Source organism: Canis lupus, chromosome 10, assembly GCF_011100685.1.
Source record: "Canis lupus familiaris isolate Mischka breed German Shepherd chromosome 10, alternate assembly UU_Cfam_GSD_1.0, whole genome shotgun sequence".
NCBI classification, from domain to species: Eukaryota; Metazoa; Chordata; class Mammalia; order Carnivora; family Canidae; genus Canis; species Canis lupus.
The window spans coordinates 41,893,230-41,913,475 of NC_049231.1; the positions used below are offsets into that span (position 1 = coordinate 41,893,230).

The 20,246-nt window shown below is 42.8% G+C and overlaps 1 protein-coding gene across 4 annotated transcripts in view; it reads right to left on the bottom strand.

Moving 5' to 3' along the window:
- The window catches only part of IL1R1 (interleukin 1 receptor type 1), a 71,855-nt gene that overhangs the window by 12,803 nt on the left and 38,806 nt on the right, over positions 1-20,246 (bottom strand). For all 4 annotated transcript variants that reach the window (XM_038550926.1, XM_038550927.1, XM_038550924.1 and 1 more), the window contains 5 exons: positions 8,273-8,339; positions 5,154-5,388; positions 4,858-5,047; positions 3,687-3,855; positions 1,355-1,420 (listed from right to left, as the gene is read on the bottom strand). In XM_038550926.1, the coding sequence (XP_038406854.1) occupies positions 1,355-1,420; positions 3,687-3,855; positions 4,858-5,047; positions 5,154-5,388; positions 8,273-8,333 (721 nt within the window). In that variant the 5' untranslated portion in view covers positions 8,334-8,339. The remainder of the gene's footprint in view (positions 1-1,354; positions 1,421-3,686; positions 3,856-4,857; positions 5,048-5,153; positions 5,389-8,272; positions 8,340-20,246) is intronic.

Consider the following 20,246-nt stretch of genomic DNA (forward strand, 5'->3'; position numbering starts at 1 on the left):
CTAGAACATGAATTCTTAATAGAAGCTACAGCCAACAGGGCAAAAAGTGGTTCTTGGGGAAAGGGCAAGAAAATCCTAGATCTTGCAAAGGTTTGTGGCCCTTCCAAGTGCCACGATACATCAACAGATATCTATCTGGGCATTACAACTGAGGAAGGAGGAAGGGAAGAGGATTGGGGGAGGTAAGTGCCTTGTTAGGCTCTACAGGGGAGCATTAATGAGGAAGAAAAGGGTTGAGAAACACTACTCTAGATTCTATTGGTCTATATTTAATTGTGAGTTTTCACATCTTTGTTCATATCTACGAATGTCTTTATATTCCCTTCCACCAGGAATAACAACTTGGCCAAGTACAGAATCCACTCGTCACAAACTTCTACCTTCTAATCTCTGTACAATCATTCAAGGTTTTCATGCAGGTACTTTTACAGAAGAGAATTTTGTATTCCAGCCTGGCTTTTGGTCCTCCAATAGGAAAATCTGTTTTTATGTTTGGACCAATGGTTTTTAATAGAATTTTCAGTGGAGGCAGAAATGTTCTATATTTGTGCTAATACAGAACTCACTGGCCACATATGGCTATTAAGCCCTTGAGATATGGCTAATGTGACTGAAGAGCTAATTTTTAATTGAACTAATTAATTTACTCAACTTAAATTTACATGTACATAGCCACATACAGCTATTGGCTATTGCATTATATAGTGTAGGTCTGGATGCTTCTAAGATTGTGCCTTTGTTCCTGAAATAAAAAAATTCACTGACTTGATGGTCATTCCAGAAAAATACTTTTCCTTTTTGGTCTGTTATTGTACACTTCTGTCTAAAAGCCTAACTCTGGTCTTAAGAAATCCATTCTGGGGATGCATGGGTTGCTCAGTGGTTGAGTATCTGCCTTTGGCTCAGGCTATGATCCCAGGGTTCTGGGATCGAGTCCCACATCAGGCTCCCTGCAGGGAGCCTGTTTCTCCCTCTGCCTATATCTCTGCCTCTCTATGTGTGTTTCTCATGAATAAATATATAAAATCTTTTTTTAAAAAAAGAAAGAAATCCATCCTGTGCCACTCAGATAAATTACATTTTTCATTTCTAGTTCTGTTGAACTTAGCCTTTGGCTGATGCTTTTATAAGGACCCACAGGAAAGTGAGGGTGGACAAATCAGACATGGTTAGATTTCTGCCATGAGAGGCAGGAAATCCAAAGAAAAATTTTAAGATATAATCTGTGCCACTTGCCCACTAATTATAGATCTATTTGGTAAACGGTTTCGGTTATGTGAAGTAAACGTAGAGTTTATCTTAATCATGAGTTCAAAATAATGATTTCAGCGTATCCTGACTGGAGCCCACTTACCCAAACTTGCTTCCACTGTCTCATTAGCTGGACTCACAATTATAGGCCTCACAGGTTTGTGTTCTTCTGAAAGACAAACATTCGCAGGGCTTCTTAGTCTGTTACAGATCAGAATCTCGACTGGTGACAACTGTTAGCAAAATATACCACATGGCATCTGGCCAGATATTCCCGCAAGTCCCCAAGGCATAGACAGTAGGAGGCAGAAGGTAAGAGTTGTGAAGGAAGGAGACCAACACAGGCGACAGTAAAACCACAAATACATGCTACCCAGCCTGGTGGGCTCTGCTGAGCCTGTCGAATATGGTGCTACAAACACACACCTCACCATGATTCCAGAAACAAGTGCCTCTCTTAAAGCAAATCAGGAAAAACAAATAGCTGTGGAAAGGTACCTCTGTGGATGAAGCATTCACTGGACGAACCATCCAGTGATATACCTGCTTGTATTTAGTAATTGTAGTAATGACCTAAGAGTGGAATGTCCAGCAATTTGGCATAATTTATGAAAATGGGCAGAAAAGTATCAAGGAGTTCCAGAAATTCATTTAAGTTTTATTTACAAGAAGATTGACTTCAAAGGTAGATCTGTGGCCAAGCCTGAGAAATTATGAACTGGAATGCCCAGTATTCCATCAGAGTCAAGAAAGAAAAGAAAGAAAAAAAGAAAAGAAAAGAAAGAAAAGAAAAAAGAAGAAAGGTAAAGGGAAAAGGAAAAGAAAAAGAAAAAGAAAAAGAAAAAGGAAAAGAAAAAGAAAAAAGTAAGTTCCATCAGAATGGGATACTGTCTCTTTTGTTCCCTAATGTATACCTAGAACAGTGCCAGGTGCATAGTAAATGCTCAATTAATATTTTAAAATTCCTTTATATTTGTTTTACAAAAACAAAATATGTTTTGTTTCCAATGTTCTAATACTCTCTTTTGTGATTAAATATATTATTTCTACAAAAGGGACCAAAAAAGAAGACAGAGAGTATTTAAAACATATTTGACCTATTAAAAAAATTCCCTGGGCAGCCCGGGTGGCTCAGCGCCACCTTCAGCCCAGGGCGTGATCCTGGAGTCCTGGGATCGAGTCCCACATGGCGCTTCCTGCATGGAGCCTGCTTCTCCCACCTGTGTCTCTGCCTCTCTCTCTCTCTCTCTCTCTCTCTCTCTCTGTCTTTCATGAATAAATAAATAAATATTTTTTTAAATAAAAATTAAAAAAATTCCCTAGTTCTCTCTAAAATTCTGTCTGCTGCTCTGGTTGCTGTATGTCAAGACAGACCAAGAAGAGGTACCCAATGGTCAGAGAGAAGCTGCTAAAAACTCAGGATGGTAGTGATATAAGGACTGTGGAAAATTATAATTCACTGATGCTTGCAAGACCCAGGCAAGGAGTTAATTTTGATTCAATAAAATTAATGTTTGCAAAATATAAATTATTAGACAATTGAGAAAACATAGCTATACATAGGGTGATCGTATTTTGGGTTTACCTGAGGCAGTCCCCATTTATACCTGTTGTCTCAGGATAGTTACTAATAAGGTCCCCTTTAACTTTTAAAGTTCTAGTTAAAGCAACTCTTCTATTACTGAAAGCTTACAAAATCTAATATTTACAGAAAGGCTGAGCATTTTGCCCATCCCCAGGTAATTTGTAGGAGGGCATTTTCTTATAAAATAGCTTTTAAGGTGAAACATAGTTAATAGAGAACTGAAAGCCTCAGGAATATTTACAAGAATAATTATCATATGTCTATTTCTTTCTTTTCTGTTTTGCACCAGGCACATGATCACAAGCTGAGCATACTTGATCTCTAATCTGTCCAATAACCTCGGAAGGTTGTATCATCTTAGAGGAGGAAACAGGCTTAGAGAAGTAAAGTAACTGAGCTAACATGAAACTAATAAGAGATAGAGTGCACTCTGGGAATGCAACATATTCCAAAGCCCATTAGTGTCCACCCCATCAAGTCAGTGTTCCTTACTGCTAGATACTCAGTCCTCCCAAGTGAAAGTGCTCAAAATTGCTCTTCTTCTTATAGCAGCCACAGGGAACCCCAGAGCTCTCTGGAAGAACCATCGTTAGCCATACCAAAGAAAAAGGCTCTTACTTCAGTTGGAAAACACAGGTCCTAATGTTTGTCTAATCAGCTCTGCATCTGAAGCAAGAATGCAAAACATGCATATAATATTAGCAACAAAAAAGCTAAAGCCATGTGACCTTTGGCAAGTCATCGAGCCCCTCTTGGGTTTGGTTCCTCCCTGAACAATGAAGGTAATATTAGAATCATGGTTTCCAGGCCTTCCCAGATTCAAACTCCTATGATTGGAGTTATGACTTACCTATAGTAGTAAGTTCTATAACCCGGGTAATACGATATTGCTTTCCGGAGTATGTATAAAATGCTCCACAAGTATATTTCCCATTATGCGCCGTAGTCACATTCGCTATGATGAGTCTATCTGTCAGTCCAATAAAGTTTATATTGTCAAGAAGCAGAGGTTTGCAATCCTAGATGGAGGGAGAGGAAAGACATAATTAAAGCCAATTAATGATTTTCCCCAGCCTACCAGGAAAAGAAACTCCATTTTTTCACACTGGCAAATGTTTTATGTGGGTAGTGTGTGTAGGTGGTGTGTTCAGATACAGATATATATATATGTACATATATTCATATAAATCCAAACATATATGAATCAAAATCCTCAGGGGAATTTACAAGAATAATCCTCATACATCTGTTTATTTCTCCTCTATTTTGCACAGACACATGATCACAAGCTCAGTACATACAGGAATATATGACTATGTTTCTTGCGTACAAGTTTTAATACAGCATTTTTTTTGGCAATAGTCACAATTATATTCCCAGGATATTACATTCTTATGCCTATGAGACTTGCACTTTGAAGACAAGTGAAGACAAATTTACTTTGCAAGGAAAACATATTTGAGGGCAGAATGCTAATACCAGTTTCTTAGTAATGCTGTACTTCCTTTCTGCATTGATATTATCTATTTTGTATCTCTTTACCTCTACCAGATGATTCCCCATGTAAGCGCCAAAAAACTGGATATATCAAAGGTACCAAAACATGACGTGCTCCATGGACTGCTAGCCAATCCACTTTTAAGACAATTACAGAAACCACTCAGTTACGTAAGGACCATTTAATGTTTTTAACAAAACCAAAAAATAATATCTTTAATAATAAATAGGGATCTCTCAAAAACTTTAAATTTATAATCAGCCTCATCTTTAAATATCCTTTATTTCTACTATACTTTTTTCGACTTTATCTCATTAAATAAAACTAACAGAAAGTAAGACTTTCCTTAAACTGCAAATTAAATGTACGCCGTCTTACAACCCTAAAAAAATTCCTGTTAATTTCACCACGCAAAAGAAACAATACATCAAAGTAAAAGTAGTCTGCAGATTCACCTTATTGTCTAAGGCAGAAAGCTATTATTTGCTGCAAAAGTAAAATATCATATTTAATATAAAATTACCTTATGCCACTGTATTTTGGGAAGCTCATTTTTTTCATTTTTAAAAGAATCCATATAAGGACACACAAGTTGTCCATCTGCCGCAACAAGTAGTTTCTGTTTAAATACTGCTTCTGTGTTGTAACACAAGTTAGGTTCATGCTGTACAAACTTAGCAGTTATTTTAATTTTGAGGCAGTCAGTTGAATTCCTAAAATAAATCAAAATAGGTGAATTCAGCATAATTAAAGATGTTTCTATCCTTAACTCTTGCAGGCACACAGAACACGTTTGCAATGCATTAATACCTTTCTTACCTTACGACACAATAGTAATGTCCCGAATCCTCCACCTTAGCAGGAACAAACCACAGTTTATCTTTGTGCTGATGAATCCTAGAGTCTACTTCCATAGATATAGGTGTCTTACTGTCATTTTTATACCAAATTATAGTGCCTTTCTCTTCATTTGGGTTTAAAAAACATGCACGGACATCAATTTCAAATGCAGATGAAACTAAAATTACTGGTTCTTCACGTTCCTCACATGTATCTTTAAAAGGAAAAAAGAGAAAGAAGCAACTTCTGTGAAAAATTAATGTAATATCGACATATAAACACAGCAATTATAAAATACATCAATTCATATTATGTATGAGTTTTAACAGCTTTATGATTAAAAGCATCCCTTTGGAAGTCTGAAAGATTTATATTCAATTCCAGTCCCGTCACTCACTATCTGTGTGCCCTTGGGAAAGTTACTTAACCTTTCTATCCCCTCTTTACTCATCTATAAATTGGTGCTAATGTAGCAGGAGAGAAATCTGCTTCAGTACAAAATGGACTGGATTTGCTCTCCCTCCTGAACAACTAAAAAAAGAAAAAATGGACCAAGTACATGAAACAATATTCAAGACATTGAACATCAAAGAACAAAGAACAGAAATACCAGAAAGATGGAAAACAAAGTAGGTGAGCCCTACAATTTTCCCAAATTATTGTCCAGAGAAAGATTCTAGATCATGACATTACAAGGAGGAAACACAGGCAAAGCCCAGTCTTCTCTCTGAATGGAGAAGATAGAGCTGGAAATCCAGGTAAATCACAAGTTTGCAGGTCAGAGTACCAAAGGGATTAGAGCGGTATAGATATATATAGAGAGAGTTTTAGAGATCTATACAGTCTCCCTCAAGGTTTCAGCTGAGTACCAATTAGTATAAGCACATAAGAAAACTACCCCAAGTCAAAGTGAGAATTGCCAAAAGGATTAGAGTGACTATCTGCTGGAGCACATACTGCTGTTCTCAACAGCTAGAATGGAAAACTTATTAATCATGGGACATCAGGAAGAGTACTCAGAGGGTTTTGACCAGCTATTTAGGCCTACAGTAAACCTTTTTCTGACTAATTAAGCTTTAAAGCAAAACCGGAAAGGATCAACTATTTCCAAGTAACAACCCTGTAGCAGAGCAGTTCAAGAACATTTTTAGTAATACAAAAATATCCAGCACCCAAACTGGTAAAATCTTCAATGCCTAGCATTCAATCAAAAATTACTAAGTATGCAAAGAAGCAGGACAATACAATCAATAAGAAGAAAATAATCAGGGCGCCTGGGTAGCCTAGTCAGTGAAGCATCTGTCTTTGGCTCTGGTCATGATCTCAGGGCCCTGGGATTGAGCCCTGAGTCAGGCTCCCTGCTCAGGGGAGTCTGCTTCTCTGTCTCTCTATGTCCCTCCTCCAACTCATGCTCATGCTCTCTCTCTCTCTCAAATAAATAAAATCTTAAAAAAAAAAGAAGAAGAAAAAAAATCAAAGCAGACCCAGAAATGACACAGATGATAGAATAGATTGAAAAAGTAAAATAGTTATTACTATGTTCAAATACTATATCAAGCATGATGAGTAGAGATATAAAAGATTTTTTTAAATTTCTAATGATGAAAACTATAATGTTGACTTAAAAAATACATTGGATATGATTAATGGCAGATTTGACACAGTAGAAAAAAGATTAGTGAACTTCAAGGCATAGCATTATTAAATCTCTTTAAAGATAACTGAAAAAAAAAAGATAACTGAATGTTAAAGCAAAAATTTTAAAAGTATTGTGAGATTTATAACATATGGAAAAGTAAGATGTATAGGAACAACTGGACAAAGTTCAAGAAGGGAGAAGTGGATTTATATTAAGTTTTTTATGGCATATGTGAAATAGCATAGTATTACCTGAAAGTAGACAGAGGCAAGTTAAAAATGGATATCATAAGCCTGAGGGCAGTAATTTTTTAAAAAGACAAGTTATTAGTATAAGCCAGACAAAACAGATAAAGTGAATTATGACATACGAATGGCAAAAAAAAAAAAAAAAAGCACATGACAAGAAGTTCATTATAACTAACGAGAAAATGGAAGTTAAAACTACAAACAGGGCAGCCTGGGTGGCTCAGCAGTTTAGCGCCGCCTTCAGCCCAGGGCATGATCCTGGGGACCCAGGATTGAGTCCCATATCGGGCTTCCTGCATGGAGCCTGCTTCTCCCTCTGCCTGTGTCTCTGCCTCTCTCTCTGTATCTCTCATGAATAAATAAATAAAATCTTTAAAAAAAAAATAAAACTACAAACAGATATTATTCCTTTCAGTATTAAAATTTAAAAGGTTGGCAATATCAGGTGTTGGTGACATACTGAACTTTCATTTACTGCTGGTGAGGGTATAAAATAGTATAACCACTCAGAAGACATTTTAGTAAGTTCTCAAAAAGTTTAATACAAGCCAACCATATAACACAGCCATTCCCCTCCTAGGTATTAACTTAAGAAAAATGAAAATATATGTCCATTCAAAGACCTGAACACTAACTGAATAGCCAAGAACTAGAAATTTCTGAAATTTCCATTAAATGTGAATGGATAAATATATGGTGATATACCCCTATGACAGAAAATTACCACGTAATAAAATAGTAATAATTTATACAATATGAATAGATCTCAAAAATAATTATGATGACTGAAAGAAGCCAGACTAAAAAAAACAAAACAAAACAAACAAAACTGTCTCTTGACGGTTCTCAGCTGTGGGTTCATAATGACTACATTTAACACCTCTTCTGAATGAAAGTCAGGATCTCCCATCACACTCTTCAGTCAGGAACAAAGTCAGAGGAGGCCCGGCCTTGACATTGGAGGCCTGGATTTTATTTAGCTCCTGCTCTGACACTAGCTACATGAACATGAGTTCTTAGCCTCACTGGGCCTCAGTTCCCCAATCTGTAAATAAGATAATGTACAATACAGTTCTGTGACCAGGGCTCTCTGTTCTGGGATTCAACAGACACAGGTGAGAAAAAAATGACTCTGTCAGGGAAGGTACTTCGTGTATTTTAAACAAAAGAGTTTTTCAGCAAACAAGAACATGAGGAAATGCTTAACTTACCGGCTTCCAGAGAAGAAATGAGTATAGCTATGAAACAAACAAGCCTGAGTAACTCTTTCATATTCTCCTGGAAAAGAGAGGAATGGACATGAAACAAAAATGAAAATGTTACTACTTCAGAAAAATCTCTAAAACCATATACACTAACTCCCACCTGCCTCTACCCTCACCCCCAAGTCACAATGATGGGTTAGTCTCCGTACGTCAATATGATCATGTTTCTGGTCAGAACTGGGGACAAGTTCAAACAATTTAAGATTAACAAAACTTTTTTTTTAAGATTTTATTTATTTATTCATGAGAGACACAGAGAGAGGAAGAGAGACACAGGCAGAGGGAGAAGCAGGCTCCATGCAGGGAGCCGGATGTGGGACTTGATTCTGGGACCCCAGGATCATGCCCTGGGCCGAAGGCAAGCACCAAACTGCTGAGCCACCCAGGGATCCCCAAGATTAACAAAGCTTCTATCATCTGTCCCAATATTCATTTCCAATCTTGTTTCCCATTCAAATTTCCCCCAAATCTAATCTACACTATATCCAAATTATCTAAACCAGCTTGCCTCTAACTTGTGTGGATTTATTCTCCAGCTGGAATGCACCCCACTGCTAAGACCCACTTACAAAAAGTCTTTCCATACTTCTAGGTGCAGCTCAAAGATCATACCTTCATTTTATAAGGTAGACAAACTAAATTGTTTGTACCAAATAATTGACAGCTACCTAGAAACACAACAAAGAAGACTAAAAAAAATAATAACAATATATAGAAATTGAATGGTTTTTCCCCCTCTCTGAGGCTTTTTATCTAACATTTCTACAGTGAGCCTGTACTCATCTTATCAAAGAGAACAATCAAAAACAAAGCCTCTCAGCTCCTGAGTGGTTTAGAAGGCCACATCAACATAGCATCAGCCTCAAAAGCTATCAGTCAGCGATAGGGCTATAGATTAAATTGAGGTCCTGGGGGATCTCTGGGTGGCCCAGCGGTTTGGCGCCTGCCTTTGGCCCAGGGCGTGATCCTGGAGACCCAGGATCGAATCCCACATCAGGCTCCCGGTGCATGGAGCCTGTTTCTCCCTCTGCCTGTGTCTCTGCCTCTCTCTCTCTCTGTGACTATCATAAATAAATAAAAATTTAAAAAAAAATAACTAGTTACTTTAAAAAATAAATAAATAAATAAATAAATAAATAAATAAATAAATAAATAAATTGAGGTCCTGGTAATTATGACCAACTGCATAACACTTTGCCCACATACATGGCAGGGGATGTAACCAGATTAGGTACTTGACTGATGCTAGAAGGAAAACGTGCCCATTTCGTATCGATAAAACAATGGCACTAAAATAATATCAATTATTGATGAGAAAAAGAAAAAAAAAATCTCAATTTTGCCTACCCTTCTAAACTGCTCAATCACAAATGAAGTTAAGTTTCAACACAGCCTCATTTTCCTTTGGCAAGTTTCTCGTGAGTGCTCCTGAACAGGGCCCTGACCATGACACGTTGTAAGTTCTGGACTCATACCCCCGGTGACCTTCTGCACAAATTGAGGACCTGTGAATCCCTCCTATTCAGTAGACCCCCAACTAAACTCATCTTCTCCCCACCTCCATGACAGGCACAGCATTGCCCCACCCCAGCCACACACACACACACCCCCACACACAAAACAGGAGACCCAGGTTAAGGACCCTGACGCAGCCGCCCCCAGAGCTCCTCTCTTACTCACCCTAGCCAGCATGTGTCAAGTGGCCCGGTTCACTCACACACTGCTGACCCCTCCGGCTCAAGCAATCACCAGCTCTGCCTGGATTAATTATGGCAACAGGCCCCTCACTGGTCTCTTTGCCTGTGGACATACTACTTCCCTCCCATCCAGAGTCTACAGACTCACATTTACCAAATGATCTTTTCAAAACACCTCCACTAGCTCCCCAGCAAATTTCTTAGCCAGAGCATACAGGTTCTATGTACGGAGGCTCTGACTTACTTTGCCAGACTCAAGGCCCTGCCCCGCTGTCCCTCACCCAAGTCTGCAGTCACACTCTCCTTGCCCTGTTCTCCACCTCAGAGCCTCTGCCTTCACTGGTCCCCCTCCCTTCACCTGGCCACCTCCCTTATCTATCAGGTCTCAGCCCCATCACTGTCCTCCCACCCAGACCCGTGGCCCAGCCAGGCCCTCCTCCTAGCCCCTGGAATGTCTCACTTCAGTTATCCCAGGCCAGGAAGCGTCGTGAGGGCAGGCACCGTGACAAGCCTGTCACTGCCACACATGCCACTGCACCTGGAACCAAGCCCATGGGACGACAAATTAACCAAAGAAATGGCTATGCTCTCTAACCCAATCTCGGGGCAATGTCCAGACTAAACAATGTAGTTTCATGTTTTAAAATCACCTGCCCTTTAATTTTTTTTTTTTTTGCCCTTTAATTTTTATAGGACATAAAACCTGTTTATATTATCTGTAGCCATAAGTCCATTACAAGCACAAGACATATTTTACTAAGACATCACTAATTCAGACTCTAATGGCGTGCAATCATTTGAGTATTAGCTGTAAAATGTTATAGTTAAGAAGTGCTATTAAAACACATAAAAGATGTCACAATGGGCTTTTTACATAAAGACAGAAAAGAGGAAAAAAAAAGACCTTCGAAGCATGGCAGACATCCCCTTTTATAGTTTCTTCGGTTTGCCCCACGCATGAGGATGAGATCCTTAAGCCTGGCTCAAGCCTTGAAGCCTACCTCAGCAGTAAGACCACATTCCTTAAATATCGTGTAACTCTGACATTTTATTCACATCAATTGGCCTTCTCCCAGGTTCACCCACATTAATTGCATTATTATCACATTTACTTCTAACCTATATTTAGAATATTAAAAAAGTCTAGCAACCTGGCTTACTAGCTCTTTCTGTGACTGTGTGGATGTGTATTTCAAGGCTCCACGAGAGAGAGAGAGGCAGAAAATAAAGGGTTAAAATATTTCCTGATGGCCAGTTCCAGGCCAATCAACTGCTCATGTTAGTTTATCTAAAACAACATAAAGACACCAGGAAACTAACTGAACAGTGCCAGCTGTTCGTTCCTGCAATCACAAGATCGGACTTGTTTGATTACTAAGCATGGGAGAAGAAAAGGAAGGTGCCAGGGTGAGTTTTATACAGATGATATCTGAAGATGTAATTCTGAAGTAATTGTAGGGAAATGCTGATTCGTTACGAGTCCAAGGCTAATGGCCTGCCGCTGCCGGGCAGTGTGATGTTCGACACAACACCTCCCTGGGCCTCAGTTTCCTCATATGTACAGTGGGCAAGGAGTCAGATGATCACTGAGCAATTCCCACTCTGATAGTCTATAAAAAACACAAAAGCCAAGCACCATGGGTACAGGTTTTATTCCACCTCCCCCCGAACTGCTCTTAGAAAAAGCGGGGGAGAGAGTGGCTCCTTCCTCTCAACAGGGGACCTTCTGAATCTGTTATCAGTTCCCAGGACCTTAGGGCAGGAGATGGGGTCATATGTCCAAGGAAGGACAATGGGAAGGAAGGAGGTAAAGATACATATACCCAAGATCAAACTAGCCACACTCCTGACAAAAACAAACACAAGTCCCACTAGGCACCCCAAACAACACAGAAATTCCAAGGATGATGCCAAACCTGACTAGACTTGTACTGCCAGTAGTTGAAAGGGTGGCCAAGTAAGGAGGTCTCTCAAGAGCATCAGTGTGCTGCCGTATGCCAGGAAGAGTGCTAGTGCCAGAGACAATAATAATAATGACATAAAATAAGGAAATAAGAAGCCACTCTTCAAGATGGCCACAATTTAGGCATAAGCCACATGTGATCACAGATGTATCCCACACACCCCATCACTGGCACACTGGATCAAAGCTCAGCCTCCTTAATTTTAGTTCCGCATTTGACAAGATAGGGATGATGTCAGCAGTATCTGTCACAGACAGCTATTGAGGATGAAATGAGTTGTCACATGTGAGGGTGTAGGACATTGGCAGGTGGTCACACTCAAATGTTAGCGATTATAAATCACCCCTGGTGCTGATGACAAATACAAGTTTTGGTGAAATGTTTTCAGCTACCCATTCATCTCTTTATTCATTCACTGCTGAACTCAACAAATGTATATTGGATATCTACCACATGCCTTGCATCCACACTTGGCCCTGGGAGCAAACAGGAATGACGACCCTGAGTCTGGCTCAAGCAGGTCATTAGCCAGCAGGGAAAGCAGAAACATCCACAGAATTAAACAGTGATACAGGGGTGGCTATGGGGAGAGGAATGCCCAGGGCCCTAAGTCAGCCTGGAGGAGGACTCCTGGATGAGGTATTACCTCAACCTCATGAGGTGGTGGGGAGCACTTGGGGGAGACCACTCCCCTCCAGTTCTGGAGCATAAACCAAAGATGGGAAGCCAAGAAGCAAAGCTGGGGAGGCTGACAGTGCCCAGATCACAGAGCCTGGCTCTGGAGTTAGGACTGCAATTTGTTTTTGTTTTTGTTTTGGATTTTTTATGTACTTATTCATGAGAGACACAGAGAGAGAGGTAGAGATGCAGGCAGAGGGAGAACCAGGCTCCATGCAGGGAACCTGACATGGGACTCGATCCCGGGTCTCCAGGATCAGGCCCTGGGCTGAAGGCGGTGCTAAACCGCTGAGCCACCCGGAGCTGCCCTAGGACTGCCAATTTGTAGGTAGCCAAAAAAGAAAATCACTTACAGGTGTGAAGCCATAGGGTGGTGTACAATCAGATTCCATTTTTTATAGAAATCTTGGCACCCATGTGGAATATAAATCAGAGACAAGAGGGTAGGCAGGGAGAACAGGCTGCCGTGAAAGGGTGTCGAGATGAGGGAAGATGAGACCATGAGCCAGCCTACAGTAAGAGACAGACAAGAAAAGGGGCGTATCTGAGACTCACTCAGAGACCAGCGAGAGGAGGGATGACAGAGGGGGTCTAGGATGCACCAGCCCCGATTCATTCAGGTGGGGACCAGTGAGAGCCAGGCCAGGTAAGGACAGGTTCCAGAACCACAGGCAGCCCAAGGAGATGCCCTGGGTCTGCTGGGGCTAGCTAGCAGGGCTGCCAAATATCAAATACAAGTGTCAGCTGATAGCTGAGTGATGCAGACACTGGAATGTGCTGGAACTGGACAGCACACAGTGCAATGACAGCCATCATCACAGAGGTCACAAACCATAGTAGTAGGTTAGTGACCCCGGGAAAGTGGGTGTGCTGTGGGTCACAGACCTCTTCAGAAATCAGATAAAACCATGGAGCTAGCCCAGAGGAAACTGTATGGACAAACAGAATGTTCTGTACACAACGAGAGATATGCCAGGATCACCTGAAGCTGAGGTTGGAGACTCCACCTATCTGTGAGAAAAGGCCGGCAGGCCCGAGCTGGGGAAGTAGCCCTGTTAGGTTGAAGATGGCCCTTTCTTGTGTGAAGCAGTCCTGCTTCGCAGGATGGAGTCTGCATCTTCAAGGGGACAAGTCCACCTGAGGAAGGAAGTGCACCTGACGGTGTGAGCTGCAATGAAGAAGCTTAAAGTCACTGATCACTGTGCAGACCTCAAAAGGTATCCAAAAAAACCCAAAACAAGCTGACAAAAAGGAGTCACACTTTTAAAGATCAACATGTTCTACTGTCCTCTGAGGCTCAGAAAATCGAGTCACGGGGGTGAGGACTACCAAGAGGTTGATAATCACCATCTCTTTTGGAATAAACACACACGACCCATCACATCCCACTGGGCCCAGGGATGCAGAAAGGCTGAATCGCCTATGGGCAGCTCACCACTTTATGCACTTGGAGAACAGAGCTCAGAGCTCAGAGAGAAATAGATGCCAGGAAAAAATGAACAGGCCCTTTTTAAGAACAGGTCCACTGTGAGTCCTCAGGCTTCCTTATACCACACTTATCAATACACCGGCCTTCCCAGTTACAGAATTGGAAACTTCCAAAAAGCTGAGCTGTGACTGCCCTACCTGTCATGTCCTGCAGACATTCCACCATTCATTCCCTGGTTTTACAGTTTACTTTTAATATTTTGGAGCCTCTGGTTTTTTCCAGGTCTGATTCATTTCCTTGGGTCTTTGAAATGCTGGTAAGGCTGAAGCATAACGCCTTTTAATGTCCAATCAATAAAACAGCCTAAGACAACACCAACACTCTGCTTAGATTAAATGGATTAATTACCACCTGATTGTTCATGTTAGATTGATGGGAAGGTACACAGCATAACATGAGGGGGTCAGAGACACAGTGGCTTATCTACAGGAATCATAACACAAAGTCAAAGACTCCCTGATGTTCCGGGGTTCCTGGCCCCTGTCCTAGGCACAGCGCCCTCCCCACCTCCATTAGCATGGCTGAGGAAGGAGTGCAGCCTGGGGGTGGGAAGGTATAGGGGATGGCAGAGAAATTAAGAGGGGGGGGGGATGGGGGAAGGATGACACGAAATGAAATTACTTGGAAAGTCCAGGAAACGCTTTGCAGAGTTGACTTCCCAAGCCCCCTAAACCACTTCATTTTCTCTATTCCTCTTTGCCCCAGAAAGTTTTTAAAAGAATTTTTATATTCACTGTCTCTTCTTCCTGTCCTCTGTTACTTGAGTCACGGGTTCTTCTCCTTGCCCAACTGCAAGCGCTCTGCCATTCTGCCTCCATGGTGCCTCCATGGTGCTTCCCGGGGCCGTCACTTGGTTCTTCCATCTGAGTCAGCCTGCTTCTTCTGGGACTTCTGACTAGCTGTGAGCAGGATTCTGATCAGAGGCCTCTCCCGGGGTGCCTGGAGACACCCTCTTCCTCCAGAGCCAGGAGCATCAAGTCACATAGGTTCTCCCTGGCACAGGGCCCCTTGCCTCAGACCTCTGGCTCTGAGACTCAGGGTTCGGGCAGTGGCTGTGGCTCTCCTAGTTGCTGGTCTTCTCTACTTGGGCCAGAAGAGAAAGATACAGAGAAGATCCTCTCCCTCTCCCATGCTCCAGTGAAGAGGGCCCCAACCTACTCATTGTGCATGTGGTAAGAGCTCAGGAAGGAAGGGAGGGAAGGGGGATTCATCTCTCCAACATCTTCACATCAGACAACACATGGACAAAAATCTGGCTTCGAATCCAGAGAGGAGGAAAGGATGGAATACGGGTACTGAGTGTGAGTCAGAGAAGAGAAATGCAAGGGCAACCATTATGAGGCTGGGAAGCACATTGGAAAAGGAAGATTACTACTTCAGGGGTTTCACAAGGGTGCACAGCCAGGAAGCCAGGGAGGACACTGAGGGAGAACAGAAGGAGGGAGAGCAGACGCTGGGAGCGACTCTCCCTGGCAGGGACACTGGCTAAGCTAAGTCAACCTCCCTTGTTCGGAGGCAACTGAGCAAAACCTGCTGTGATTTTTGAAAGTGGTTTCTGAGTAAAATTCAAAATATTTTTAGAAAGTATTAACAATCAAAAATGTCACAGATTTGGATGAATTTCCCCGCATAAAATAAAAGGATTAAGGAAGGGGAGAGGACCAATGCTCTCAGCAAATTAGCAAGCCCTAACACACTGCTCCTTTCCCACCCTGAGGTGCGGTGATGTCTGTTTTACATATGAAATTTCCCGCCCTGCCTACCATCTCCTCCATAGCAGATTCCAGCCCTTGTGTAGAGGCTTGGCGGCAGCGCCTTGAGGTATTGATGCCCAGTGAGGGCAGTCAGCCAGGGTCTGGCATGACAGGCGGCCTCGACTGGTCACCCCTGCCCCTTGTCCCTAGAGGCCTGGTCCACTCACTGCCGTGCTCTGGGGTGTGGAGACAGGAAGCACAGCTTTCTATGACAATCACATGAAAAGAGCTGGCCAATGTGAACTTCCTGAGTACAGTTCCCCTTGCTTTTCAGTGATTACAACACATCTGGAAACCAGTACATCACACCATGACTCTGTGGCACATGGAGAACCCTGCGAAGCTACTTGTCTGTTGAAAATAAAATGGAAATGCGAATGGGAGGCGTACAGCAATGTCCTACTAGACCTGGGATGACCTACTTCGACATGTACTAAATTACAGAAGCAGAGGTGAAGTCTAAGAATGAACAGTGAACACACAGGCCTCCAACAGAAGCCGCTTCCAGGAAGGGCTAGCTTCATCTGCTAGCTGTCCTGTCAGTCTGCAAGGAAGTCTATGCCCGGTGCAGACACAGGAAAAGTGACAGCTGGGGGGTGGGGGAGAGGGCTGCAGAGGGACAGTCACCAGAACCCATGTGGCTTCCACAAGGCCCAGGGCCCCAGGGAAGAGGGAAGAGGTGTTTATGCCCACTTTGTGGCCACACAGCATCTATTAACGCCTTCTTATTCTTGAAGAATTTCCTACAACCTTGAGGAATTTCCTTCTGATTCCTGAGGAATTCCCCCACATTGTGCAGCTTGCCTTCCAGGACAGCAGCCAGGCACAGGACAGAGGTGGCACGCATCAGACACACCCCACACATTAGGCACTGTCCCATACAGCATCTGCATGGAGCAGCCCCTGGCATGGCCCGTGCTCTTTCCGTCGACATTAATCTCCAAGCTGGACTCCCTGGATTGCCCCTGGCTTGGCCACACATCATGAGGGGCCCTGGGCACACATGCAGGCAGACAGCCCAGCCCACACATCCAAGGCTGAAGTCTGTCCTCCCCCCACCTGCACAGCCAGGGCCAGTCGGACCAGGGAGGCACACTGGCTGTGGCATTCATAGGGGCATGGCCTAAGAAAGAGGCCTGTATATGCTTTGCCCAGGCTGTTAGGCCAACGAATTTCGGGGACCCTAGGTACCTGGATCGTGGCCATGCTGATGGGCACAGGTTCCACGCAGGCACATCCCTTTAGCCCTACAGACTCCTGGCCGTGCTGAGGCATGCAACTGGCCAGGAGGCAGAGCAGAACCCTCCAAAGTACAGGGCCTGGACAGGACCTCTCTTGCCTGGCTCTAAGGGAAGTCCTGCAGCAGCCAAACTTGTAGAAACCCAAGAAGAAAGAGAACACAGCAGCAGAAGCCACCTCTTCCACCTTCCAGGGACTTGACGGGACTCACATCCGAAATTTAAACAGAAATCCTAATGGTACTTTCCACATCTCCATCTAATACCAGCTCACTCTTCACACTTACAAATATATACACAACATTGTTTAATACGACTTCTCATCCCGAACATTATTCAACATGTATGTAAGTGTATATTTGACACAGCAGAGAAATATTCAGAGAATCTGGCTCCAACTACTTGACTATAACTGAGAAGGGACTGTGGATAGTCCCTGGAAGAAGCAAAGACTAACGCAGGCTCCTCAGCTCATGAATCGTCACAACCTCCTTGTTCTACCGAGAACCACCGTGAACACGTAGGGGGAACGGGGCATGGCATTAAAATCAAGCCTGGAATTATGATCTTCACCTCTTATAAGGACTCAAACAGCAACTAAACAGTCTCCAATGCTGTTAAGACCAAAAATGTTAGTTTTAAAGACAAGGCATAAAGGAACTTACTCATAAAGCCATAGAACCACATGCTTGTAGAAAATACTTTAGAATTCTGGACTTACCACGAGTCCCAGTTTCTTAATCTAGAATCTGCAAATCCCCAGAAGCTGTAGCCAGCGAAGGAACTCAGAGTCCAACTTTCTGGTGTACTGATTTGACTCAAGGATTTTTCTGGGTGGAGTTATCTTTATATTAGAGAAAACGCAGCTATATTACAAAATGGAAAGAAAAATCTCCAAGATGTAAAACATGAGTCATCAAAGAAATAGCTCTTCAGGTGAGCCACTCTGGAGTGCTAGATGGAGCATTTTACTCTTCATTTCTCAAGAGGAGTCCTTTGGTGGTAAAATCTGAGAGGCACTGCCTTACATAAGCACCCACAACCATCTCTATCCGGTCCCGCGCATGGGAAACGGAACCATGAGGGCCACCCAAAGTCACACCTACAAAGGACACAAAAGAGCGATCTAACCCTAACATTACTGAGCAGAGCCCCTAGGATGGTTCCACACTTGAGACAGGGAAGGCAGAACAAGGACGTGGCACAGTCTGGGGTTGACCACGGTATGATACGACTGTTTCTGTTCTACAGAGATGAGCGACGGACACCCCACCACACTTCGACATCCTACAACCCAACTGTGTGTTCAGCGTGGCTATGCCTGATTTTCCCCCAGAGAAAAAGTTATCCAAAACCATGAGTAACCAAAACCACTCCTTCGACAGAGGCAGTAGAAACACTCATCATCTCAGAAAGCCTGAGAAACACTGAAATTTTTGCAATTTTCCTATCAGATGATCCAAAAGCCTGCCTCATAGCAGATTCATCTGGTTTATTTACTCACACAAATGAGGCAAGGGAAATTTTTTAACCATCAAAGCCTATCGTGCACAGGGATTTGAAGATAAAGTAAAAATAGCCCCAGAGGTTTCAGGTGTCGCTATGCAGTCTAAGTTGTTCAGCTATGACAAGGCACAAAGCCACCAGATCGGTGGTTTCATGTGAATTTTCACAGCAGAGGGAAAAATAAGGCACAGAGGGTCAGGATTACCATCACCAGAGGGCCACAAACATGAATGGGCTCGATGGTTGGATTGGATTTTAACACAGTGTCTGTTTTTCCACAACGAACTTGGGACTAGATCTTCTCTAATAAGAATTTTTCTGTCCTCACTCCTCTGAGGTTTTTGTTTTTTTTTTAACCGAGCTATAATACGCATACAGTGCCACACACAGTAAAACCTAAGTGTATAATTCCATTTACTGTGACAACTGAATCCACCAGGAAGACCCCATCGAGACATGGATCATTTCTATCCTTCTCTAAAATTCCTATGTGTCCCTTACTAGCCACCCTTGACTGCACATGGCCCCACCATTCTGGTTTCTATCATCACCAACACAACCCTTTAACAGTTAACATGAGCGCACACGGACGGCTGGCTTACACCCCATCAGTGCCCTGCTATGCCAGCGCCCACTTGGCATTATGACCAAGTGATATGGGGAATGCACTGGTTCTCAAAGGGGTCAGTCTGGCTGCTAAGGGAGCACTTGTGAAAGTATGGAGAAGGGGATACTTTGGATGATCAAAATGAAGCATTTGGTGGTAGACTGACTTTCAGTACAATGCAAAGCAGTTCTGCAAAGTAAAGACTGTGCATGACTTCCAAGCCTCCGTGCCCTTTATCACTGGGGAGCCTAGCGCCTAACTCTATCCTACGCTTACATAAAACATATATACTGGCACACTTTTCATATATACTGGATTTTCCAGGAATGTGATTACTGTGAAAACAGACAAGACTACCTTTGACTACCATTTGGACCTTAGACCGTGAGCAAAAGTCACTCATCACTCAGTGGTACTTGGATCCCCACCAAGATGCCTCTGTTCCAGACCACACTTGGAGCCATTCCCTGTGACCCTACATTCTAGTCTATATAGCACATTTAGCAGCCACACTGGGTTCCAGTTTAGCTCTGCCTAAGCATCCATCCACACTGTGATTCTTTACTACATCGAGCTAGTATACTGATTAGTTGGAAATTACGTTGCAGGTAAGTTTCATTATATCATTTTAGAATTGCAAGTATTTGCATTAAAGGGGGTAAGGGGTTCTGAATGAGCTGACAAGCACTGATCTAAGTGACAGCATGTAACTCTTGATTTAACTCAGGGTCAGCAGTCATGGGCTGTATCTGCTGGGGTCCTTACCTTCTCTGGTTTGGGAAGCCATATGTGCAGAACTTGGGGTGCACAGGCCACCTCCCCCCACCTCCTACTAGCACCCTAAGTCCAGCTGAAACTCCGTTACCCGACTGCACTTGCAATGGGGAATCATTTCAAGAGACAGCCTAAAATTGCCCTTGCACCTCCTGAAAGGGGATCTGCACCACAGGAAAGGTCCCACTTTTCTCCATACCAGGAATTCTTTTT